Consider the following 27,039-nt stretch of genomic DNA (forward strand, 5'->3'; position numbering starts at 1 on the left):
GGACCAGCAGTATTTCAAAAGCTCAGCCTCCAGGATCGCCAGTGGCCACGGGATTGGTCGGTGCAGTTGGGTGTACGCGGGGCGCCCAATCGCCTTCGAGCGTGGAGAGGAGGCAGGTGCAGGTGGCGGGAGACGGTGCGCCGGTGGCTGGGGGCAGAGGGCGGAGGCCGGGGGGTAGGGGGTAGGGGGGCAGGGGGCGGTGGGCGTGGCCCGGAGCTGGCGGCGGTCCCTGGCCGGCGCCCAGGGCCCGGGCATGGCGGGCTGGTGGCGGGAGCTCCTGCGCACCGTCCGGCGCTACCCTTGGCCCACGAACGTGCTGCTCTACGCCGCGCTCTTCTCAGCCGGCGACGCGCTGCAGCAGCGGCTGCGGGGCGGCCCTGCTGACTGGCGGCAGACGCGGCACGTGGCCACCGTGGCCGTGGCCTTCCACGCGAATTTCAACTACGTGTGGCTGCGCCTGCTGGAGCGCGCGCTGCCGGGGCGCGCGCCGCGCGCCGTCCTGGCCAAGGTGCTGTGCGACCAGGCGTTCGGCGGGCCGGTGTACGTCTCTGCCTTCTACTTCGGTGAGTAGCCGAGCCAGGCACCTGGGGGCCGGAACTGGGGGACTGAGGCGGATCCGGAATTGGGGGACGAGAGGCAGGGGTCGGGGTTTCAGGGGCTGGGACCAGGCAGGAGGCTGGGGCTCTGGGGGCCGGGGACCGGGGCTGGAATCCTGGGGTGGGGGCCAGGGTTCAGGGGACTGGGAGGGTCTGGATGAGGGCCGGAGGTCGAGGTGCGAGGGTCGAGAAGTTTGGGGACCGTGGATTAACAGGATTGAGGGGAAAGAAATTGAGGGAAGGTTGCCGGAGAGGCCAGGAATTAGGGGGCCAGGTCGCAGTTCGGACGCTGGGTTGCCCGTAGTCTGGGGCTGGAGGTTTCAGGGGTCCTGGGGCATACGTAGGCCGGAAGTGAGGAGGCAGGGCTGGGGATCCGTTTTCCCCTGATAAAGGTCCACGGGAACGTCGAGGAGACCCCAGCTTGCTACCATGTCAGCTGTGAGCCCCGTGACCATGTTGTGGGGCGGGGTCTCCTTTCCACTGGCGGGATACTCCTTTTCAACATACAAACAAAAGGTGAGGGGATTCAGGATGGTGCGGGCAGAGCCGGTGGAATCTGAGGTGCGGCCCGGTTCCCCTCAAAATGTGTGCTCAGGGCGGTAGTGCTGCTTTTGTAACAAGATTTCCCTGAAGGGGGTCCCATCCCCATATCAAAACCCACAGAAAATGTCAGGAGACCTCGGACCCCTGCCATGAGAGGACTGTGTACCTGTGAGGGTCTGGGGAGCCCCCTCCTCAAAAAGTCCACCCTGGAGCCTGAGGGCCTGACTTTGGGAACCTTTCTTAGCGCCCTAAATTCTAAAAACAATGGCAAGGGCTCTGTGGCCTTCATCTTCATAGCGTTTTCTATTGCTTGGAAGGGAGTGGGCAGGGGAGGGGCACCCGATCCCCTAAGAAAATTCAAGGGTCCTGGGCCTGGCCTTGGCCTTGGAGATCACAGATCCCCCAAGGGGTCTTGTCAGTGGCTGTTGGTGCTTTCTTCTAAACTGTGTTGAAGTGGTCAAGTCACCACTTTGAAGGAACCTACACTGCCCCTTGGATCTTATTTTGGGGGCCAGAGTCACTCACAAACTCCACAGGAAACATGCCTGATGCAGTGCCAACCACATGGCCCATGGGGTCAGTGAGGTCAGGGGATAGAGGACCTGAGACCAGGAGCTGCCTGATTTATCAGAAGATCTGTCTCTGATCCCAGCGCGTGACTTCCAGGCCAGATTGGCAAACAGGTTCCTCATGCCTGTTACTGCAGTGCCCTTGTACTCTGGTGATGGGATGGAGGGTTGGGGGCTGCTGGCATTTGGGAGTCAGATTCCTATCTAATCCTCAAACAACCCAGTGAGGCAGGTATTGTTATTCCCATGTTACAGACAAGGAAACTGAGGCTCAAAGGGATAAACGACCTGCCCGAAAGCAACACAATCCATGTCATGGTCTTCATCTCCCTGGGGAATGTCAGTGTTCCTGAAACCAGAAAGATGCTGCAGTCACAGGGCTGCTGGGGCCTGTGGTTCAAGCCCGAGGCCCCTGAAACCGATTCCTGCCCACATTGCTTCTTTGTTTTGCATTTCAGATTTCTGGGCCCTGTTTCCCTCTCCTCATGTTAAACTGAAGGGGGAATGGTGGGAAGGGGGTGGGTTGGATGTTTGTTCAAGGCACTTCAGACTTGGAAATTACCTGTATCAGATGTTCCTTTGTGCTGGGGCTGCCTTGGGAGGTAGAATAGTTGTGATTGAAAGGTCTGGCTCGGAATCCACACCTGGGTTGGACTTGGATCACTATCAACCTCTCTGAGCTCTTTTCCTCCTCTGCAACTCCATCATCCTTAGCTGAGGGTTAGGAGGGTCAGATGAAAGAAAACACATCAAGTGCTTAGCCCTTAATTAGTGCTGGGTAAGTGGAATACTATTACCAATATTGGGCTCCGTTTTCTTACCGGTCCTGTTCTAAGAATCCCCTGCAATTGACTAAAAAGATTTTATTTCCCCTTCTTCCTAATCAGAGTTGGAGGAGACTTTTTAAAGCACTGTCATTTTCCTAAAATAGGAGGGTTTTTTCCTTGTTCCCTGACTTCCTTTTCAGGGTTGTTGAACGTCAAAGTTTTCCGGATGTTTTTAGGAAGTCTGAACTGGTGTTCTGCTTTCAAATTCCATTTAGAAAGCCTCTTAGATGGGAAATCTGAAGTTGCTAGAATACCCAGAGCCCAGCAGCCTTTTTGTAAAAGAAGGAAATTAAATTTTTAAAATTTTAAACATTTCACAACATGTTTTGAAGGGAGAGAAGAAAAGTCACCAATAGTCCCACCATGCTAACACTGAGGTTTTTGTGAATTCTCTAACAGATTTTAAAAAAATAATCATTCTGCTATAACTCGGTACCCTGCTATTCTCAGTTCATATTTATCATCACTTTAAAATTTACCTAACTTTAGAATGGAGATTATCTTTTGTTTTCACTGTTGGGTCAGACGGAACATACTGAGTTAGTGATAGTGGTGGTTACCTTGCATATTGGAATAGAAAACTTGAACATGAGCTGTTATACAGTATTCTTCGTATTAAATCTTTTAAAATTCTTTTGGTGTGTGTTTTTTCAAATAGGTATGAGTATTCTCCAGGAAAAGGATGACATATTTTTGGACCTGAGACAGAAATTCTGGAATACATATAAGGTAAGACAGACTTTTGAAAATACGACCAGGATCTTTTTGTATCTTTTTAACATTAAATACATTTAAATAAAAATATTCTTGGGTTTCCCTGGTGGCGCAGTGGTTGAGAGTCTGCCTGCCGATGTAAGGGACGCAGGTTTGTGCCCCGGTCTGGGAAGATCCCACATGCCGCGGAGTGGCTGGGCCCGTGAGCCATGGCCGCTGAGCCTGCGCGTCTGGAGCCTGTGCTCCGCAACGGGAGAGGCCACAACAGTGAGAGGCCCGCGTACCACCAAAAAAAAAAAAAAATTCTTAAATTAGGGCTCCAGTTGGTTGGCACAGGGTACTATATTTTGACAGATCTTAAATTTGTTTTGATAGTTGAATGAGAAGCTTTAAGAGTGTCTATATGTGTCTCTGAATTTTAGTCAATGTTCACAACGATTTCTGACATTCTTATATTTATTCTTGTTAGTGATCACGGTGATTTTTTTGGAGCCAAAGAAGTTATTGCAAAATAGGAATAGTAGAATGTGAGTGGCTTAATGGAATCATTCTCACATTTAGAGCTGATGTTTCCAAGTGTGCATTCTGCTGAGTCCCTACGAAAGGAACCTTCTTGACATCACAGAGGTATTTACAGAAAAGGAAGGTGTTTCCCAGGGTTATCCTGAGGCTGGAATCAAGTCACCTCTTGCCCTGTTTGCTCAGTACAAATATATATATGATCCAATCCCACAAATATCTATTCATTTATTCAATGAAGATTTATTGAGCAGTGTCCTCAAGACCTGGCAGAGTCAGGGATGCTTTCCATCTCTGGCCTAGTGTGATTCTATTAATGACAATATTTGATTCTATTTGATTCTATTAATGACAATGAGGTGAATTTTCAGGATTCCAGAATATACACAGCCTTGTCTAGGGCTCCACATCTACTTAATTCCTGATCAAAAGCAGTGCCAAGCCAGCCCCAGCCATCCCGCCACCCTCACCCACACCCCCAGCATCTTCTGTTGAACTATTCTGAGCACGAGAACCATTATCACCCGCTTGGTGGTTGAAGGCAGATGACAGGGAGGGTGGAAGCCACATGCTGCTGAGCCCCTCCGGGGGGAAAAGCATTCAGAACTCTTGTTACTTCTCTTGAGGCAAAAATTATGGGCCCATGGTGACATCCAAATATGATTTTCTTCTGCTTTACTTTGGGAAAGGAACATTTATACATTTATACGAAGAGCAAGCCAAGCAGAGTTGTAAAAGAAAGGGGCTTTGACCAAGGATTTGCAGATATTTCAGATTCTCCTTCTTTAATGAAGACATACAGGCTATCTTCTTTGGGTAGAAACGTGGCGACTTTTACACACCTTTTTAAAAACAGTGGTTCTGGGATTTCCCTGGTGGTCTAGCGGTTAAGACTCTTCACTCCCAATGCAGGGGGCCCAGGTTCGATCCCTGGTCAGGGAACTAGATTCCACATGCCGCAACTAAAGATCCCGTACGCGGCAACGAAGATCCTGGGTGCTGCAACTAAGACCTGGTACGGCCAAATAAATAAATAAATATTTTAAAAAAGAAAAAACCAAAAGCAAAACACAACAAAAACAGTGGTTCCAAATGAGTTAGTTGTATCTATGCCCTTGAGAAGAAAGAGGGTATCGGCAGTCTGATGCCCAGCACCATTTGGGGACTTCCCTGAAGATCTCCCATAACAAGAAACTATCTGCTAGGCATTGCACTAGGTGTTAGCAAGAAGATAACACAAAACATATATATATATATAGAGAGAGAGAGAGAGAGAGAGAGAGAGGGAGAGAGAGAGAGAGATACACGCACACACATTGCTACTGTCTTTAAGGGACTTACAATGTAGTGGGGTAGATAGACAAGTAAATAGACAAACATTAACCTCAATGCCAGGAGCAGTGCTCAGAGCATGCAAACGGGTACTTAGCACAGCATGGAGATGTAAGGGCGCGGCTCAAGGAAAGCTTCCGGGGGCAGGTTATGCCTGAGCGGAGTCTTAAAGAACTCAGGGGAGTTAGGCGGATACCTGGGGCCTTTCCAGGGGCAGAAGGAGCCGAGGAAGGAATGCATAAAACACTGTGGTGTACCTGTAAGGGAGAAACTACAAGAGATGCTATTCATAGAATATAAAATATGAATTGAGGAACAACTGCAAATGACTTTGGATCTCGGAAGGTGTTGAAGGCCATGCCAAGGATCTTGAACTTAAGTGATTACTGGCAAGGGAGACCAGTTAGAGGGTTACTGTGACCAAGTTCACGTAAGAAATCATGAAGCAGTGGGCAGAGGAAGGATTTCAAAAATACTTAGGAGATAGAATTGGTAGGTCTTGATGATGAATTGGAAGTAGGGTTGATGGGCAAGGACACATCTACGGTGACCCATCCGCATTTACTAGGTAGCGCGCAGCATTCTGTAAGCAAGAGCCCCCTTTTCTCTCCCAGTTATTTGCTTATTTCTCTGTTATCAGTAGGGACTCAGGGATTCCCATTTTTTCGATGGTTTGTAACTCATTGCTGTGTTTAATTATTTTTGTTTTGCAAATGTCCCAGACTTGGCCAGTGAGAGTCGCTTCAAGCTGGCTCCTATTTCCTTGTGAGAGTCCCCCCATCTTTTTTTTTTTTTTAAGCCACTTCCTTACTTTATATCATAAAGATAGATGTTCTAGGCTCATCTTGTACCTTGTACCTGCCCTACTCTGGCCCTGGAATCAACCATTTCTTTGAGGAGTCCTTTTTCCTTTTTGTGGGGAATGGCATGGGAGACCAAGATCTGCACACTGAGTGAGGCTACATTCTGAAGAAAAAAAATTGCCATAAGAAGTGAAGCTATGTTTGGATGGGTTTTTCCTAAAGTAGTAAATTCTTTTTTTTTAAAATAAATTTATTTATTTATTCATTTATTTAATTTTTGGCTGTATTGGGTCTTCGCTGCTACACGCGGGTTTTCTCTAGTTGCTGAGAGCAGGGGCTACTCTTTGTTGCGGTGCGTGGGCTTCACGTTGCGGTGGCTTCTCTTGTTGCAGAGCACGGGCTCTAGGCACATGGGCTTCAGTAGTTGTGGCCCGTGGACTCTAGAGCACAGGCTCAATAGTTGTGGTGCACAGGCTTAGTTGCTCCACGGCATGTGGGATCTTCCCGGACCAGGGCTCGAACCCGTGTCTCCTGCGTTGGCACGCGGACTCTTAACCACTGCATCACCAGGGAAGCCCCTAAAGTAGTAAATTCTTAAATGAGTATACACTTTAAACTTTAAATAGCTTTTATTGCAACAGTTTATTATAGAAACTTTAGAAAATAAAAATTAGTAAAAACAAAAAAAGAAAAAATAATACCACCTTTATATTACTAGTGTAATACCACTTGTAAGGACTATTTTAAAAACCTCTAGCTTTTTTTTTTTAAGATATAATTTACATACCAAGATCTCTATCTTTAAAAAAAAATCCATAATGATGACTCTTTTGTCAGAATGAACAGGTTAAAGCCTGTTAAAATAAATCCATCTTTTTTTTTTGGCCACACCACGCGACTTGCAGGATCTTAGTTCCCTGACCAGGGATCAAACCTGGGCCCCACCAGTGAAAGCCCCGAGTCTTCACCCCTGGACCACCAGGGAATTCCCACAAATAAATACATCTTAAAAACTAAACTTATTCTGTAGCATGAAGTAGTTAGAATATATTATTATCAAATCACCATAAAGAACAGTTTAGTCTAGAGTTTTAAAAATTGATTGATGATCCTGTATTTTATCAATATTTCCCTTGCATCATTTGCATGGGCCAACAGGAAAATTGCAATATATAAATATGTGTTGTGGACTTCCCTGGTGGCTCAGTGGTTAAGAACCTGCCTGCCAATGCAGGGGACACGGGTTCGAGCCCTAGTCCGGGAAGATCCCACATGCCGCGGAGCAACTAAGTCCGTGAGCCACAACTACTGAGCCTGCATGCCACAACTACTGAAGTCTGCGCGCCTAGAGCCCGTGCTCCACAACAAGAGAAGCCACCGCAACGAGAAGCCCGCATACCACAACAAAGAGTAGCCCCCCCTCGCCGCAACTAGAGAAAGCCCGCACGCAGCAACGAAGGCCCAACGCAGCCAAAAGTAAAATATGAATAAATTTAAATAAATAAATATGTGTTGTTATTTTGAAAGCAGTTGTCTTCTAGAATTGGTACTGATTCAGGTAGACTTTTTATTGTAAATTTGTGAATATAATAAAAATCTTTATTCTTGTGCCTAACGGCTGTTTGTACAACTCCTTACCCTCTTCCACTCAAGAGACCATAAGTAGTGTAATTTAATCTGCTTAGTCTGAAATGTAATACCGCGTCCACATTCCACCTGCCTGGTGTTTCTTAATGCTTTATAGAACGAACTGTGTGATCGTTTTGTGCGATTAAAAAGCATCCTAATAAAGTTTCTCTTTATTCCAGAGTGGTCTGATGTACTGGCCTTTTGTACAGGTGAGTTTCAAACTGCTTAGAATGCCAACTCATGGGTCTGGTTTATATGAGCCCTAAAAGACTCTTTCTCTCTCTGTTATAGCTGACCAACTTCAGCCTCGTTCCTGTTCACTGGAGAACAGCTTACACTGGGCTCTGTGGTTTTCTGTGGGCCACTTTCCTCTGCTTTTCACAACAGGGTGGTGATGGTACCTTGAAGTCAGCTTTTACTTTCCTTTATATAAAGGGAACAAATGAAGTTGAAAGACCCCCAAAGAAATGACAAGTCAAGAACTCCCTGAAATTGCCTAATTTTTTCCCCTTAAATGCAGAGGATTGCCTGCAGATGAAGTACCCTGCTTACCAGTTATGTGCTCCATTTTGAAGAATTACTATTCTGTAGACCCAATTGTTTTGTTTTGTTTTGTTTTTTTATTGCGGTACGCGGGCCTCTCACTGTTGTGGCCTCTCCCCTTCCGGAGCACAGGCTCCGGACTCGCAGGCTCAGCGGCCATGGCTCACGGGCCTAGCCGCTCCGCGGCATATGGGATCTTCCCAGACTGGGGCACGAACCCGTGTCTCCTGCATCGGCAGGCGGACTCTCAACCACTGCGCCACCAGGGAAGCCCGACCCAATTGTTTTTTAATTAGCAATGATAACTTTCAATTCTATTCAAATCTCCTTTTTTTTCATTCTAATCCGAAAGTATTATTGATACTTCTCTAGTATTTTCTCTTCCCTAATACTTTGGTTAATATCAATAACAGTGGCAGAATGGCAGTTTATAATCATTACTATTTCTGGTCTAATATTTTATTGCCAGTTGATTTAAGGAGCTTCCATTTTGATTGTACACATCTCTCTTCTAAAATCTCAGGTTATCTCTTAAACACTTTTGGCTCGGATTACCTTTTATACCAAAAATAGTCCTTATAGTTAATTTCTGTTTACACAGAATTCAATCAGGAATATGGAATAACCAGATTTTCCCCTAAAATGCTGTATAATAATTTATTGTTATGCTAATACTAAAGTTCTGCAAGTACGTTTTATGTAAGAAGAAATGTGCACAGTGTGTGATTAGTGTTCTGTATAGAGTGTATTTTACTGATGTCTTCTACTTTTGTAGTTTTTAATTATTTTTTTAGTTAATGTTTTTTCGTTTTCAGCATAGTCACTTGGCTAAATATCCCATTTCCTAGATATACGAAATATATAAAATATTTCACTTTTAAAAGAAATATATTGAGTGAAGTTTCTAAAAAAAATTAATAAGTTTTCTTCTGGAAGGGAGAACTCTATTCCATAAAGTTCCAGGGAAAATGGTTACCCCAAATTCACACTGATATTATCTTTTTTAAAATTAGTGCTTTAACATAAATCTTTATAGGTAATCTTTAAGGTGTACATGAGAAACTTGATCCAGTTTTTCAGATTTACTCAGTTTTTCTAACTTCAAAACCAGTGGGTTTAACAATTATTTGACTATTTCAAGAAGTTTTAGCAATTTTCACCCGAGAATTGCATCACTATTCTGTTGCTTCCCATGGAGTGTTTCACAGATTTAAAGATGTGAAGCACTGAGATGTTAATATATTTATCTTGAGAATTTATATTTAAGATTAATTTAAGAATGTATGCCTAAATATTTTAAGCATATAATTTATATAACTTGTAATATAAATTGATATGTCATAAGTAAATAACTTTTAAGTGTGGATTTATTTGAATTTAACAGATATGAATATATTTTACATTATTGGGGCAAGAGTAAGGAAATTTCTAGATAGTTTAATTCTAAAATAATTTTTTTTCAGTAGTTTTAAAAGTAGTTCGTACAACAGAAGAGCTATTTCACAACATATAAGACACGTTTTGTCATTTGAAAAGAATATCCAGAGTAACTATAGAAAAAACTACCTGGCAATCTTTTAGATGAGCTTCAATATTACTTATGGTGGAAGAATAGTGTTTGGGAAAATATTTCAGAAAACGAACCTTGTTTATACTGTCGAGGGGGGAAAGCTTATTATTCATAAAAGTATGATAATCTTTACTCAATAATGTGTTACTCTGTACTGTAGAGAGAATATGTAGCATGTATTCTCTGAATTTTTGCAAATAATACCCTTTTAATTTTTATGCAGGACTACTTTTTTTTTTAGCGTGAGAAATGGAACTCATTCGAAATAATGCAGTGTTTGTTTTAAAATGCTGCTGTCCTTGGTAAAACACGCTCTCAACCTTCCAGTGTTTAGAACAGAGCAGGTGGCTCTTATTCTTCTTCCAGGTTTTCCCATTCATAAGGTTTCTTTAACTTGCTTGTGTGTTGCCACCTGGCCCCTTTTCTGGCCCCCTGGTTGCTCAGGCAAAGGCAAAACCTTTCACTGATTTCCCTTGACAGAGTTGAGGTAGACTGAATTTTCAAAACAACTTGACCTAATAGGTGTAGAAAACAAAAGGGAAATTTAGAGGATGTTGAAGCATTTTTTTGAAAAAAGTTTACAGAATATTGCTTTTTGATCCTGGGTCCTGGCATTTGAGGTATTTACCTTGTAACTCTAATGGCATCTACCCAGCTTTCCTACTTTTCTGATGCCCTGATGGTCATTGTATGGTTATGCCATTGGCCACCACTACCGGGGAGTTGTCTCCTTGGCCCTGCTACCAGTAAAATCAAGAGTGCCCAGTCCCATCTTTTTGGACTCATGGTTTCCATTTCCAGTCTCAGATATAGGCCTTTTACCCAGATAACTGAAAAATGATTTCTCAGTTCAGGGGAGATCTTTTCCTTCTATACAAGTGGATGCAACCATCCTTATAGTCCACCAGGATAACCATAGTAGATAAAATTTCATAACCCTTATGTAGATAATAAATGTTATTAAAGGGCCACTGTAGGGATGTGAAGAGGGTAAACAACAAGGCGATAACTGTTAAAAGAAGTCCGTGGTCTAGTTGGGAGTATAAGTGAAGAAATTGATAATCAGGTTCTCAGGACATCTAATCCGATTCATCATTGATTGCTTGAACAGCATCCGTGACAAGTGGTCAATAGAAAGCTTGAATATTACTCAAGTAATGCATCCCAGCTGTAGGTTAGTGACATAAGCAGTAGGTACTTTGAAATCATGGTGCCTGAGGCAACCTGGGAAGGCTCCATGGAGGAGATGCCTGAGCTGGGTCTTGAAGGATGGAAAGTCGCAAGACTGAAGGTCTGTGAACTGGAGTGGTGATGATAGGATCAGATGAGATGAGATCTTGAAAGAGAAGAAAAAGGAAAGGCATTTAAGTTCTAAATTAGAGGGAAATTTCCATTGGCTGTTCCTCAACTTTGAATAAAGTAGATGTTTCTGTCCAGCTTACTTGTAATTAAAAATCATGCATAATTTGTAACCTATCAGTCTTTTTCATTTGTAGGAAAATTAATGAAAGTTATTCCCTTTTAGCTATATCATAGTGGGTTTGGTGAGGAAAAATTAGGCAATGTGAGAGTTTGCAAGTTTGCAATTTTTTTTGCATAACAATTTCTGATAACAAGTTTGAGAGTGGCATGTAAAAATATTTTCCTCAAAATCTGTCAGTAAGGTGATTCAGCAGACAAAGTGATTATCTGCCCACTACACAGTCAGTGAAATTTTGCATTTAGGGGTTCATGAGATTTTGCATTTAGGGGTTCATTTAGGGGTTCATGAAGGGTGCTTTAGGAAAACTTTATCTTATTTGTATTGATGTTTTGGGGGGCCAGAATAAGAAAAGTGTTTAATGAATCAGAGAAATTACAGCTACTAAAAGATAATTCAAAGAGAAAAACAGTTTCACATTCTAGTACTTCATTAATAATTGCAATTTTGGTTTTTAATACTTTGAAGAAAATTTTGTTTCATTTCTTTCACTGTAAAACACATAGATATAGAGATTTAACTTTGGTATTTCAGGTTGTGTCTAAATAAGGCCTCCAAGTCAACTGTGTTAACCACAACCAAATTAAACATAGATAGTCTCTCTAATTGAGGTAGATGACCCAGAATTACAATTTCTAACTCACCCATACTTTATTTCTCTCCAAGAATTGTCATCCTTTAGGATTCATTTGAAGCTATTGAAAAATATCTTTTGCTAGGTGGGCAATTTACTTTTAGTTCAGTGAAATTTTATGTGAATTTCTATAGTGTTTGCCAAAACAAATTATACCCAGAACACGCTTAACCATATATTCTGGAGGCAGCTTTCATTTGAAATTAGGTTCATTAAATTAGAAATTTAATGGATTTTTTGTGCCTGAAGATCTTGACCTTGCATTGACTACACTTAACCTAGTTTTACCCACAATGTTTAGAATCTAAAGGAACAGAAAATGCAATTAAACAACTATTGAAAATTTTTCTTTTAATAATGGGGAATAAGTGAAAGGGGAAATCTGGAGATTAACAATAAAGGATGTACTTGGAATTTCAAGCTACAGTGAGCAGTAGCCAACCAAGTGAATAAAATGGAATAGTTAGTAACTGAGTAACATTATTGGCATATATCAGTTAGAAGCATATCTTTCTTTTAGTTCTCTTCCCCCTTGTGTCTTCCTTTCCTTAAATCTTTATTTATCCATACCTTCCTTACTTTCTCTGTCGAATGGCCATAACAAGCCCCCTTCTCCTGTCCTTCATCCCTCCCTAACCCTGACCACCCAAGACAATCCAAGGGGACAGAATAACTGTGATGAAGTTAGGGATCAGACTACTTAAGTGACATAACAGCCATGATGTAGAGAGATGGTAGCAGAGCCTCCTCTTTGGATCTTTTCTTCCCTCTGGGGGAAGAAAATGTGGAAGGATCAATCAGCCCTAGGGAGAATTTTGAAGTGAGTGAACATTCTGGAGGCAGCTTCCATTAGAAATTAGGTTCATTTTCTGAAAGTATTAGAAAGTTAATGGGTCCTTGTACTTGGAGATTTTGACCTTGAAGTGTCCCCTTTCTTTTCAGAGATCCTCTCCTTCCTCTGGATGCCCGTTCCCTGCATTCTCTCTTACTTAGTGCGATATCTTCCAAATCGTTCTCATGTCTTTTCCTCACCTCTCAAAACTCCCATTCTCTCTATCTGACTGATTTCAGCTACATTTAGAAAAGTAGGTTTATTAAGCTAATTTACTGAGATGTGGATGACAGCCTTTGTAGTTGAGTTTTGTTTTTTTGTGTTTTAATTGCTAACACAAATGAATCTCTGGATGGAATTTTAGTAACTATTGCTGTGGTGGGAGGGGGTGGAGATAAGAGGGTATTTTGTGGCAAGAAGACCTCTGAGACACTTTACATTATGCTATCATTGCAATGTATTGTGAGCCTTCCACAATGGATAATCATTATCTGTTTGCATATTTGTATTCCCTTCTAGACTGAGCTTCTGGAGGGAAGAATATATTTCTTATGCATACTTGTATCTGAAATGTCTAGCACAGTGTTGGGCATGTAGCAGAGGCCCTGTAATACTGCTGAATGAATGAATGTAATTTGGATTTCGCATCTTTGTTTTTTGCCTCTGGACTGCTGCTGAGCAGTCTGGACTGATGGCCCTTTCATTTTCATCCCCATGTGCAGGCAGCTGTTTCTGTCTTAAGCTGGGCACAGTCCAGACCTTCACCTACTTTGGCCTCAGGCCCATAAAATTGTCTTTTCTTGGAGATGGCTATGACTTGTAGGCTTTGATGCCCCTGGCCCAACTTGCACATACCCTCTGAAAACCATCTCGTCACACCTCTCCCCAGCTCTACAAAGACTGGATTGTTTGTCTTTAATAATTGGGTGGAGGGGGCTTCCCTGGTGGCACAGTGGTTAACAATCTGCCTGCTAATGCAGGGGACATGTGTTTGAGCCCTGGTCCGGGAAGATCCCACATGTCGCGGAGCAACTAAGCCTGTGCGCCACAACTACTGAGCCTGCGCTCTAGAGCCTGCGAGCCACAACTACTGAGCCCACGCACCACAACTACTGAAGCCCGTGCGCCTAGAGCCTGTGCTCCACAACAAGAGAAACCACCGCAATGAGAAGCCCATGCACCGCAATGAAGGGTAGCCCCCGCTCGCCGCGACTAGAGAAAGCCCGCGCGCAGCAACCAAGACCCAACACAGCCAAAAATAAAAAAAATTAAAAAAATTTAAAAAGGGTGGAGGGAATTCCCTGCAGTCCAGTGGTTAGAACTCCATGCTTCCACTGCAGGGGCCCTGGGTTTGATCCCTGGTCAGGGAACTAAGATCCTGCAAGCCATGTGGCATGGCCAAAACAAAAAAGGGGGAATTGGGTGGAATCTTGATAGTTGGGCCTTCTCCAAACCACTAAATTACCCTTTGTGATGGTTAGTTTTATGTGTCCACTTGACTGGGCCACGGGGTCCCCAGATACTTGGTCAGTCATTATTCTGGGTGTTTCTCTGAAGGTGTTTTTGGATGAGAGTAACATTTGTATTGGTAGACTAAGTCAAGCAGATTGCCTTCCCTAATGTGGGTGGGCCTTGTCCAATCAGCTGAAGGTCTGAATAGAACAAAAAGGCTGGCCTCATCCCAAGTAATAGAATTCTTACTGCCTGACTGCCTTCAAACTGGGTCATTGGCTTTTCTTCTACTGTTGGACTCGAACCATTGTATATATATATATATATATATATATATACCACATCTTCTTTATCGATTCATCTATTTATGGACATTTAGGTTGCTTCCATGTCTTGGCTATTGTAAATAGTGCTGCTATGAACATTGGAGTGCATGTATCTTTTCGAATTAGAGTTTACTCCAGATATATGTCCAGGAGTGGGATTGTAGGATCATATGGTAGCTCTATTTTTAGTTTTTTAAGGAACCTCCATACTATTCTCTGTAGTGGCTGCACTCATTTAACATTCCCATCAGGTCCCCTTCTGTTGTTTCAATATTATAATTGAACTGTTGTGGATATAATGGAAATAGTAAGTGGCTGTCAGGAAGTTAACTTGGAGGGTGGGAGATGGAATTCCTTTCCTTGTACCCATCTGTTAGCTTTTAGTTCTAGAATTTGAAGGGAGATAGAACAAATGAAATAAAGTAACATGTAGAGTTCAGGTTTGTTAAAGTTTCATGGGTCATTCTTTCTGAATGTCTTCTGCATAAGGGTTGTAAATTGGAAAGTTGAAACAGAAACTGCTAAACCAAAGTGAAAATATTCCCTGTCCACTTGATTTCTTCAATAGCAGGCCTCTAAATTGAAGATTAAGAGAATGTTCTTAGGGGGGAAAAAGTATGTCAGTAAAGTTGTACATTTGGCCAGTTTAACTTTTTTCTATGAAAGGAAAATGGGAAAAAGTCAGTTTATGCATGGGTTGAATGCCAGAGAAAACAATATTTAGAGGACTTAATAAAGGGACATGAAGTATTAAATTAATATACTGAACAGTAACATACAGACCGACCACACAAAAATTATAATTTGCCAAGTTTTTGCAGTCTGTTTTTGCTCCATAATGATAAGTATTACTAAAGTGAACCACAATTTCCAGGCTTTTGGCCAATAATGAATTTGTGAGAACAGTATTAGAGAATCTTCTGCAGGTGATGTGTGAATTTTTTTTTTAAGGGTGATAGGTAAGTTGCTTGTAATATGTTATTTATTTACCTCTTTATCTATTTATTTATGGCTGCATTGGGTTTTTGTTGCTGCGCCCGGGTCTCTAGTTGTGGCGAGCAGGGGCTACTCTTTGTTGCGGTGCGCGGGCTTCTCATTGTGGTGGCTTCTCTTGTTGTGGAAACAAGACCCATATATATGCTGTCTACAAGAGACCCACTTCAGACCTAGGGACACATACAGACTGAAAGTAAGGGGATGGAAAAAGATATTTCATGCAAATGGAAACTGAAAGAAAGCTGGAGTAGCAATTCTCATATCAAACAAAATAGACTTTAAAACAAAGACTATTACAAGAGACAAAGAAGGACACTACATAATGATCAAGGGATCAATCCAAGAAGAAGATATAACAATTGTAAATATTTATGCACCCAACATAGGAGGACCTCAATACATAAGGCAAATACTAACAGCCATGAAAGGGGAAATCGACAGTAACACCATCATAGTAGGGGACTTTAACACCCCACTTTCACCAATGGACAGATCATCCAAAATGAAAATAAATAAGGAAACACAAGCTTTAAATGATACATTACACTAGATGGACTTAATTTATAGGACATTCCATCCAAACACAACAGAATACACTTTCTTCTCAAGTGCTCATGGAACATTCTCCAGGATAGATCATATCTTGGGTCACAAATCAAGGCTTGGTAAATTTAATAAAATTGAAATTGTATCAAGTATCTTTTCTGACCACAACACTATGAGACTAGAAATCAATTACAGGAAAAAGTCTATTAGAAATACAAACACATGGAGGCTAAACAACGCACTGATTAACCAAGAGATCACTGAAGAAATCAAGGAGGAAATAAAAAAAGACCTAGAAACAAATGACAGTGAAAACTCGATGACCGAAAACCTATGGGATGCAGCAAAAGCAGTTCTAAGAGGGAAGTTTATAGCAATACAATCCTACCTTAAGAAACAAGAAATATCTCAAATAAACAACCTAACCTTACACCTAAAGCAATTAGAGAAAGAACAAAAAACCCCTAAAGTTAGCAGAAGGAAAGAAATCATAAAGATCAGATCAGAAATAAATGAAAAAGAAATGAAGAAAACGGTAGCAAAGATCAATAAAACTAAAAGCTGGTTCTTTGAGAAGATAAACAAAATTGATAAACCATTAGCCAGACTCATCAAGAAAAAGAGAGAGAGGACTCAAATCAATAGAATTAGAAATGAAAAAGGAGAAGTTACAACTGACACTGCAGAAATACAAAGCATCCTGAGAGACTGCTACAAGCAACTCTATGCCAATAAAATGGACAACCTGGAAGAAATTGACAAATTCTTAGAAAGGTATAACCTTCCAAGACTGAACCAGGAAGAAATAGAAAATATGAACAGACCAATCATAAGTAATGAAATTGAAACTGTGATTAAAAATCTTCCAACAAACAAAAGTCCAGGACCAGATGGCTTCACAGCCGAATTCTATCAAACATTTAGAGAAGAGCTAACACCCATCCTTCCCAAAGTCTTCAAAAAAATTGCAGAGGAAGGAGCAGTCCCAAAGTCATTCTATGAGGCCACCATCACCCTGATACCAAAACCAGACAAAGATGTCACAAAGAAAGAAAATTACAGACCAATATCACTGATGAATATAGATGCAAAAATCCTCAACAAAATACTAGCAAACAGAATCCAACAGCACATTAAAAGGATCATACACCATGATCAAGTAGGATTTATCCCAGGGATGCAAGGATTCTTCAATATATGCAAATCAATCAGTGTGGTACAACATATTAACAAATTGAAGGAGAAAAACCATATGATCATCTCAATAGATGCAGAGAAAGCTTTTGACAAAATTCAACACCGATTTATGATAAAAACTCTCCAGAAAGTAGGCATAGAGGGAACCTACCTCAACATAATAAAGGCCATATATGACAAACCCACAGCAAACATCATTCTCAATGGTGAAAAACTGAAAGCATTTCCTCTAAGATCAGGAACAAGACAAGGATGTCCACTGTCACCACTGTTATTCACCATAGTTTTGGAAGTCCTAGCCATGGCAATCAGAGAAGAAAAACAAATAAAAAGAATACAAATTGGAAAAGAAGAAGTTTGCAGATGACATGATACTATATATAGAGAATCCTAAAGATGCCACCAGAAAACTACTAGAGCTAATCAATGAATTTGGGAAAGCTGCAGGATACAAAATTAATGCACAGAAATCTCTTGCATTCCTATATACTAATGATGAAAAATCTGAAAGAGAAATTAAGGAAACAATCCTATTTACCATTGCATCAAAAAGAATAAAATACCTAGGAATAAACCTCCTTAGGGGGACAAAAGACCTGTATGCAGAAAAGTATAAGACACTGATGAAAGAAATTAAAGATGATACAAATAGATGGAGAGATATACCATGTTCTTGGATTGGAAGAATCAATATTGTGAAAATGACTATACTACCCAAAGCAATCTACAGATTCAATGCAATCCCTATCAAACTACCACTGGCATTTTTTACAGAACTAGAACAAAAAATCTTAAAATTTGTATGGAGACACAAAAGACCCCGAATAGCCAAAGCAGTCTTGAGGGGAAAAAGCGGAGCTGGAGGAATCAGACTCCCTGACTTCAGACTATACTACAAAGCTACAGTAATCAAGGCAATATGGTACTGACACAAAAACAGAAACATAGATCAATGGAACAAGATAGAAAGCCCAGAGATGAACCCACGCATCTGTGGTCAACTAATCTATGACAAAGGAGGCAAGGATATACAATGGAGAAAAGACAGTCTCTTCAATAAGTGGTGCTGGGAAAACTGGATAGCTACATGTAAAACAATGAAATTAGAACACTTCCTAACACCATACACAAAAATAAACTCAAAATGGATTAAAGACTTAAATGTAAGACCGGACATCATAAAACTCTTAGAGGAAAATATAGGAAGAACATTCTTTGACATAAATCACAGCAAGATATTTTTTGATCCACCTCCTAGAGTAATGGAAATAAAAACAAAAACAAACAAATGGGACCTAATGAAACTTCAAAGCTTTTGCACAGCAAAGGAAACCATAAACAAGACGAAAAGACAACCCTCAGAAAGGGAGAAAATATTTGCAAATGAATCAATGGACAAAGGATTAATCTCCAAAATATATAAACAGCTCATGCAGCTTAATGATAAAAAAAACCCCAACCCAATCCAAAAGTGGGCAGAAGAGCTAAACAGACATTTCTTCAAAGAAGACATACAGATAGCCAAGAAGCACATGAGAAGTTGCTCAACATCACTAATTATTAGAGAAATGCAAATCAAAACTACAATGAGGTATCACCTCACACCAGTTAGAATGGGCATCATCAGGAAATCTACAAAAAACAAATGCTGGAGAGGGTGTGGAAAAAAGGGAACCCTCTTGCACTGTTGGTGGGAATGTAAATTGATACAGCCAGTATGGAGAACAGTGTGGAGGTTCCTTAAAAAGCTAAAAATAGAATTACCATATGATCCAGCAATCCCACTACTGGGCATATACCCAGAGAAAACCATAATTCAAAAAGATACATTCACCCCAATGTTCATTGCAACACTATTTACAATAGCCAGGTCATGGAAGCAACCTAAATGCCCATCGACAGACGAATGGATAAAGAAGTTGTGGTACATATATACAATGGAATATTATTTAGCCATAAAAAAGGAATGAAATTGGGTCATTTGTTGTGATGTGGATGGATCTAGAGACTGTCATACAGAGTGAAGTAAGTCAGAAAGAGAAAAACAAATATCGTATATTAACGCATGTATGTGGAACCTAGAAAAATGGTACAGATGGACCGGTTTGCAGGGCAGAAATTGAGACACAGATGTAGAGCACAAACGTATGGACACCAAACGGGGAAGGCGGCGGGTGGGTGGGGGGGTGTGGTGTGATGAATTGGGCGATTGGGATTGACATGTATACACTGATGTGTATAAAATTGATGACTAATAAGAGCCTGCTGTATAAAAAAAATTAAACAACAACAACAACAACAAAATCCAAATGTTTATTGAACTGAGTACCTACTCTAGTTTTAAAGTTGTTTTTCAAAGCCCAGTCCCCGACACCTTGCTACAAAGCCATCTCTGCCTGTTCTGGCTTTTGTTACACTTCTTTTCTTCTGACTCTGAGAGCATTTATAGTCTGTACCAGATAATTTAGCACTTTATTTTGTTTTATTCTCTATTATAAGCCATTTTGTATGTATTATATTTTCTCCCAATGAAATTGGAGCTCTTCCAAGTTAAGGGTTATATTTTATATTTCTTCTGTATCCTTCTAGCCCAATGCTTTGCCCAAAGGAGTTCAAGAAATACTGGTTGGTTGACTTCTGTGTAAATGAGTACTGACAATGGCACTAATTGCATTCATGCATAGAAACCCCCTGAAGTTGAAGAAAGTAGATTTCTTTGACTTTACTAACCAGTGTAATAAGTAATATACCATTAAAACTCAAGCAAAGAGAGAAGGGAAGGCGGAGGCGGGAATTAAGATCGAGGGCAATGGTTCTCATCTGGGGATAATTTTTCTCTCCAGGTAGGGTTGCCAGATTTAGCAAATAAAAGTATAGGACACCCAGCTAAATTTGAATTTCAGACAAACATTGAACACTTTTTTTCGTATAATTATGTCCCAAATGTTGCACTTGGGGCATATGAATAAAAGTGATTTGTTGTTGATCTGAAATTTATATTTAAGTGGAAGTTCTGTATTCTATCTGGCAACCCTACACCCAGGGGATATTTGGCAATGTCTGGAGACATTTTTGGTTGTCACAGTGGGGTGGAGGGGAGAGGGTGTGCTACAGGCATCTGGTGGGTAGAGCCCATGGATGATTCTAAACGTCCTACGATGCACAGGACAGCTCCCACAAGAGAAAATAATCTGACTCCAGATGTCAATTGTACTAAGTTGAGAAACTGTTCTACAGGATATAAGGAAACTAGTTCCAGGTTATCTTACCTTTTGGGCACTGTAAGCACAGCAATTAGGGTCTTTGACCTTTGAAGGTTTATAAAGATGTTTAAAACTTGAAGTGTGTGTGTGTGTGTACACATATACATACATGCATATATACATAAATGTCTACACATACATAGGTATGGCTTCAAAATACAAAAAAAAACTCACAAAATTAAAATCAGTAAGTTTAAATCTCTTAAAAGAGAATATAATGTCGGCCAGTAATCTGCAACTCAATTCACATAATTATATCATCTATATTAAATGTGGGATGTGGGTGCATTTCAATATGTTTGATACAATGTAGCGTAATCCTCTAAAACAAAGAGTAGAGTGTCTGGATTTTACAAAGGTTTAAAAGTAGTTCTGCTGAAGTCAGGCAGCATCCAAAATATTGTTTCTGGATGGGTTCCTGAAGGGAGAAGGACGAGGTTTTGAGATATGGAAGATGCTAGAATGTAAGGTCCACATGGAATATCCAAGGAAGACTTGAGTGAAAACCCAAGGCTGACAGGATAATCAAGGACAGAAATTAGAGGCAAGGGAGAAAAAAAGAAAAAGCTTTTCTGAATCATCATGAGTATGAAATAATTTGTTATATAGTGCTAAAGAAATCCTACCTTCTTATTCAGTTGTCACACCAGTAAGTCATCTCATGTCACTCTTCTGAGAATGAACCCTGGCAGTGGCTCTCCATCTCACTCTGAGGAACAACCAGGATTCTTATAGAAGCCTGGAGATCCTACCACACCTTCACCTTGACCCTCTGTTCTCAGTTCCTACCACTTCCCTCTCTGCCTCACATTCTCCAGGCACAGTCTTATTTAGGGTCTGTATTATTTATCTGTTGCTGTGTAACAAATTACCCCAAAGTGTAATTAAAAGAAAAAGCATACATTATCTCACAGAGTTTCTGTGGGTCAGGAATCTGGGAGTGGCTTAGCAGGGTGGTTGGAGCTCAGGATCTTCCATGAGGTTACAGTCAAGATGGCAGCTGGGGCTGCCGTCTGTGAAGACTTGACTGGGGCTGGAGGACCCGCTTCCAAACTCACTCACCTGGCTGTTGGCTGGAGACCTCAGTTCCTCACCACATGAACTTCTCCATTGGGCAGCTCCCAACTCACCTTTCTGTAGAGTGAGATCCAAGAGAAAGAACACTCGAGAAAACACCAACACATGCCTTTTATGACTTAGTTTTCAAGTCACACACTTTCACTTCTGCCACACTCTCTTCTCCTCTCTTCTAAATTCAGCCCTCAAGGGCATGAACACCAGGAGGCAGGGGGTCACTGGGGGCCCTAATGGAGGCTGGATACTGTAGGATCCTTGCACTGGCTCTTCCCTATGATAATCTCATGGCCAACTTCCTCAACTCCTTCAATTCTTTGCTTAAATGTATCTTCTCAATAAGGTCTGCCCCTACCACCCTGGTTAAAATTGTCATTGGCCCCCCTTTCCGCTATACTCTCCCAATCCTCCTTACTCAGCTCTACTTTATTTTTCCATAGCTGTAACGTCTTCTTCTACTATCCTATATAGTTTATGTATTTATTATGTTTATTGTTTATTGCATGTTTCTACCCTTCTCTTCCCCCAAGCTCCAGGGAGGCAGGATTCTTTGTCTCTTTTGCTGACTGATGTATCCCAAGCTCCCAGAAAAACACCTGACCTACAATAGGTACTCAAGAGACATTTTTGATTGAATAAATGAAGACCATAAAGCAGAAACAGTTTATTTTTAAATTGCATTATTAGGAAATCCCTGGTGGTCCAGTGGCTAGGACTCCACACTTTCACTGCTGAGGGCCTGGGTTCAGTCCCTGGTCGGAGAACTAAGACCCTGCAAGTGTGCGGTGCGGCCAAAAAACAAAATTGTGTTATTTAGGATAGCCAAGATATGGAAGCTACCTAAGTGTCTATCAAGAGATGGATGGATAAAGAAGATGTGGTATGTTTATGGTGTGTATGGCAGTAGAATACTACTCAGCCATAAAAAGAGAATGAAATTTTGCCATTTGCAGCAACATGGATGGACTTGGAAGGCATTATGCTAAGTGAAATAAGTCAGATAGAGAAACACAAATACTGTATATCACTTACATGTGGAATCTAAACACCACTACAAACTAGTGAATATAACAGAAAAGAAGCAGACTCACAGATACAGAGAACAAACTAGTGGTTACCAGTTGGGGGTGTGCAATATAGGAGTGGGGGAGAGGGAGGTACAAACTATTGGGCGTAAGATAGGCTACAAGGATGAATTGTACAACATAGGGAATATAGTCAATATTTTGTAATAACTGTAAATGGAGTGTAACCTTTAACAATTGTATAAAAAATAATAAAAATTTTAAAATTGATTTAATTTCTCAATGTCTCAAATAGACAACTACAGCATGTATCAGAAACTCTTATCTCAAAAAGAAAACTGGAACCCAAGCAAGTTCAGACTTCCATAGGATAGAAGAAGACAGAAATGAGAGATGAACTAGGAGTCTTTTAACAGAGGCATGCAGGGGAGAATGGACAGATCTGGCCCACAAGAGTGCTTTATGGCAATCACAGTTTGAAGATGGGAAATTTCATATTAAAAACCTGGGTTTCTGGCATCTCCTGAAAAATCTACTTCCATCGGAGAGTTCACTGTAGACTTCACTCCCTACGTCTGACAACCTGCCCAATGTGTTCATTTCCATTACCCACCTGGCCCCTGAAGGCATTGAGTTTGCAATCCCCTTTTTGGATTGTACACTACACTGGTGTCATTGGCCAGATAACCACACACTAATTATAAGCTTAGTTGATAGAAACATAATACAACGTAGGGACATAGTACCATGACATTTCTTGGATCTGTCCACTGGTAGAATGACGAACCTGTTGGTCAGAGATGGTCTGATTCCATCTTGCTCACTATTCAGCACGTTATATTAATAGTGTTAACATCTGATGTGGTACAGTGTGATTCAGCTTTTCTCTTGCACTTCTCCTGGCAACAACAAATGTTTCCCTTCTGAGTCAGCATTACCTAGATGCTACTGCTGACCAAAATTAGACCGTATATTTTCAACCACATAAATAAGAGCAATTCAAAGTGTTCTTAATATTGAGTATGTAGGTCATGTAATCAGCCTATGTTCATAGTTCCTGTGATCTGAGCCAGAGGCAGAAATACAGCAGCATGCTCTGCTATGCAAGCATCATTATATTATAATGAATAGGTAATATTAAATTGGGCTAATGAGTCATATTACCGTAATCCAATATTTCCCTTGTAAAGTCCCTGAGGTTTATACAAGGAAATCTTTTCTAGTAACAAGAAGAGTGGTTCTGAGACATGTGCCTCTCAGCACCTGGGTCTTTATTTATTAGTTGTGTGATTCTGGGTAAGGAGCTTAACCTTTCACAGCCTCAATTTACTCAGGATTAAAAGAGATCACATTTGTGAAAGCTTGAAGGACAGCGCCTGGCACATAGTGGGATTAATCGATGTTAGTGTCTTTTTAATTGACATTGATTCTTAAGATCCACAAAATAATAGACTAGATCAGCCGTCCTCTTGAAACTTATTTTCCTATATAATATGGGATCATGTAGCGCATGCTCAAGCAACACTTCTTGAATAGATTTAAGGGGGAAAGAAAGAGGTTGATTTTCTTCTCTTCTACTCCCAAGCCAGGCAAAGCAGATAAAGACACTTCACTTAGTATTTCTTTTCTGAATTGACCCAAAATTAGAGCAGACCCCTAAAAATATATACTGAAATTTATTCCAATTTTAACCCCAGTCTGTAATTCAACTATATCCAGCTTGGTTATCTTATCAGTGTCATGGACCAGCAACAGTGTATGTTTTCATATTCCCTTAAGTCATACGATCCTCTCTTTTTTCTTGTAATAATTTCTATAACTCTTATCACATTGTATTTCCCATTCCAACTGTTAACATTAATTCAACAAATATTTACGCTATGTCCCAGGTGCTGTGCTAGGCATGAGGGACGCCTGAGCTGAGAAGGACCCCATTCTCTGTTTGCTTCTGGTCTAGTAGATAGACTTATAAGCAAATTACAGCTACCACTTACTGTGCGCCCACAAACTGCAGACAAGATTCTGTGCCACGCCCTTTGTATAATGTACTAATAGGTGTGGTGTAGTGAATAGTTGTCAGCTGTCTCTCCAGCATCCATTTTCCACCCTCCTTCCCTACAGCTCCCAGTTCCTGTTTGTAGATCCTCAGGGAGGGTGATTCCACTCCTGGCTCAAAGGATGGAGCACCTGACCAAGGTGAAGCCAATCAGTGCATTTCCTGCCTGTGGTTACAGTGATTGGTTCAGGGATGGCCATGTGACCTGCAGTGGTAGGCATTAGGAGAGAGATACTCCTAACTTTAGCTGGGAACACCAAACAAAGGCATTCTTATTTTCAGGTTGGGGTATTAATACAGATGTGAGTGCTAGAACTGATGTAACCTTTTTTTTTTTTTTTTTTTTTTGCGGTACGCGGGCCTCTCACTGTTGTGGCCTCTCCCGTTGCGGAGCACAGGCTCCGGACGTACAGGCTCAGCAGCCATGGCTCACTGGCCCAGCCGCTCCGCGGCACGTGGGATCTTCCCGGACCGGGGCACGAACCCGTGTCCCCTGCATCCGCAGGCGGACTCTCAACCACTGCGCCACCAGGGAAGCCCGCTGTAACCATTTTTATTAGCATGAAGGGCACAGGAAGAGGAGTGTATCACTGAAAGAATCTCAGAGAAACCCTGATGATTTCTTAATCTCTACACTAGCCTATTTCAAAGCTTGCTTTACCTCTGGGCTTTTCTGTTTCAGTAGCTGATAGATTCTCTTCCTTGTTTAAACCACTGTGAATTAGGTTTCCTATTACTTGAAGGAAAGCATCTTGAAGGCTACACATGACCTCACAGTAGATGGCGCCTCCATTTTTATAACTGAGGAAGCAAAGGTACTTGTCTTCATCATCAACCCAATACATGGCAGAGCTATGATTTGAACTGAAGTTCGATTGGCTCCAAAACCCACACTTTCTATGATTGTAGAATTGCTTTCAGCATTTCCAGTGCAGTGTGATAAGTATATTAAAGATGTGGCAGTGACACAAAGGAAGAGATTGTTAATTCGTGTGTGTGTGTGTGTGTGTGTGTGTGTGTGTGTGTGAGTGATGTGGGCATGGAGATATTCAAGGAGAAGGAATAACATATGCAGAGGCATGGAGTGACTGGCTCATGGTATATGCTGAGTAAATGTTTTCTATTTCTTCTGACTTTATGCTTTTGAAAAGTTTATGTTGCCAGAGAATCTTAACTGGAGGGTACCAGTATCTCCATGGATCCTTCAAGATAACATAAAGGACTGAGAGTTACTTCCAAAAAGCTATCATTCTAAAGCAAAGTTGCACAGATTAATTCAAACATCCCTTCTGTACCATTCGCAGGAGCTGTGTCAACTCAGTGTGGCTACCTCATGCTCAGGTAACCTCAGGTAGCTCAGGTCAACAAGTCATGTCTCTTTAATATCTGGTTAGTCCATGCCCTCCTTTTGATTCCACTGTCATTTTTTGTTTCAAGACTTCATTGTTTCTCGTGTAAAGTCTTGCTACTCAAAGTGCAGTCCATGGACCAGCAGCCTTGACACCACTTGAGAACATCTAAGAATCTCAGACCCTCACCCCAGACCATCTGGATCAGAGGGTCCATTTTAACATGTTAAACTTTGGGAAGGGGCTTCCTGGTGGCACAGTGGTTAAGAATCCGCCTGCCAATGCAGGGGACAGAGGTTCAATCTCTGGTCCGGGAAGATCCCACATGCCGCAGAGCAACTAAGCCCGTGTGCCACAACTACTGAACCTGCGCTCTAGAGCCTGTGAGCCACAACTACTGAAGCCTGCACGCCTACAGCCCATGCTCTGCAACAAGAGAAGCCACCGCAATGAGAAGCCTGTGCACTGCAATGAAGAGTAGCCCCTGCTCACTGCAACTAAAGAAAGCCCACGCACAGCAATGAAGACCCAACACAGCCAAAAATAAATAAATAAAAATAAAATAAATTTATTAAAAATAAAAAACTTTGGGAAGTACTTATGTATTTTACCACTAGAGTCTCTCAACTGATATCCCTACCTCTAGTTTTATGCCACCTCCACTCCTCCATCCCATTCTCCTTAGGACCATCAAATGACCTTTCAGGAGTAACACTGAATATATCTCTAGCCTGCTAAAAATCAGTGATGAAAATTATTGTCAGGGGTAGCGATCATTTGAGCACAAATTAGTTCAATGGGAGTAGAAGTAGGGAGGAAGGGATAGTCTAGGTTGATGAATTCAGATGTACCTAGGCAATATCAGTAAGATTTATAGGACAAAATACACATTTTCTGGCTTGACTGACTGGCTGGAAGGAAACTTACCACCTGTGGAAGGTTTTGGAAGGAAGAGATTTAAACTGAGGCGCTTTGGTGACATTTATTCTAGCAGAGCTGTACAACAGAGAGATGCATATGCAGTCGTCCCTTGGTATCCCTGGGCTTTTGGTCCCAGGACCCCCTGGATACAACAGCCACAGATGCTCAAGTCCCTTACATCGAATGGTGCAGGTTTTGCTTATAATCTACACTCATCCTCCCGTATACTTTATTTTATTTATT

At 41.4% G+C, this 27,039-nt stretch overlaps 1 protein-coding gene across 4 annotated transcripts in view; it reads left to right on the forward strand.

Moving 5' to 3' along the window:
• The first annotated feature begins 233 nt into the window (after positions 1–233).
• MPV17L (MPV17 mitochondrial inner membrane protein like) overlaps positions 234–27,039 on the forward strand; it is a 35,073-nt gene continuing 8,267 nt past the window's right edge. The window contains exons 1-4 of one of the 4 annotated variants that reach the window (XM_060031790.1): positions 234–563; positions 3,194–3,264; positions 7,712–7,741; positions 7,824–13,462. In XM_060031790.1, the coding sequence (XP_059887773.1) occupies positions 254–563; positions 3,194–3,264; positions 7,712–7,741; positions 7,824–8,003 (591 nt within the window). In that variant the 5' untranslated portion in view covers positions 234–253 and the 3' untranslated portion in view covers positions 8,004–13,462. Of the gene's footprint in view, positions 564–3,193; positions 3,265–7,711; positions 7,742–7,823; positions 13,463–27,039 lie in introns of those variants that run through there. The other 3 variants (XM_060031791.1, XM_060031793.1, XM_060031792.1) reach the window with 3 other exon arrangements.

Source organism: Delphinus delphis, chromosome 15, assembly GCF_949987515.2.
Source record: "Delphinus delphis chromosome 15, mDelDel1.2, whole genome shotgun sequence".
Lineage (NCBI taxonomy): Eukaryota > Metazoa > Chordata > Mammalia > Artiodactyla > Delphinidae > Delphinus > Delphinus delphis.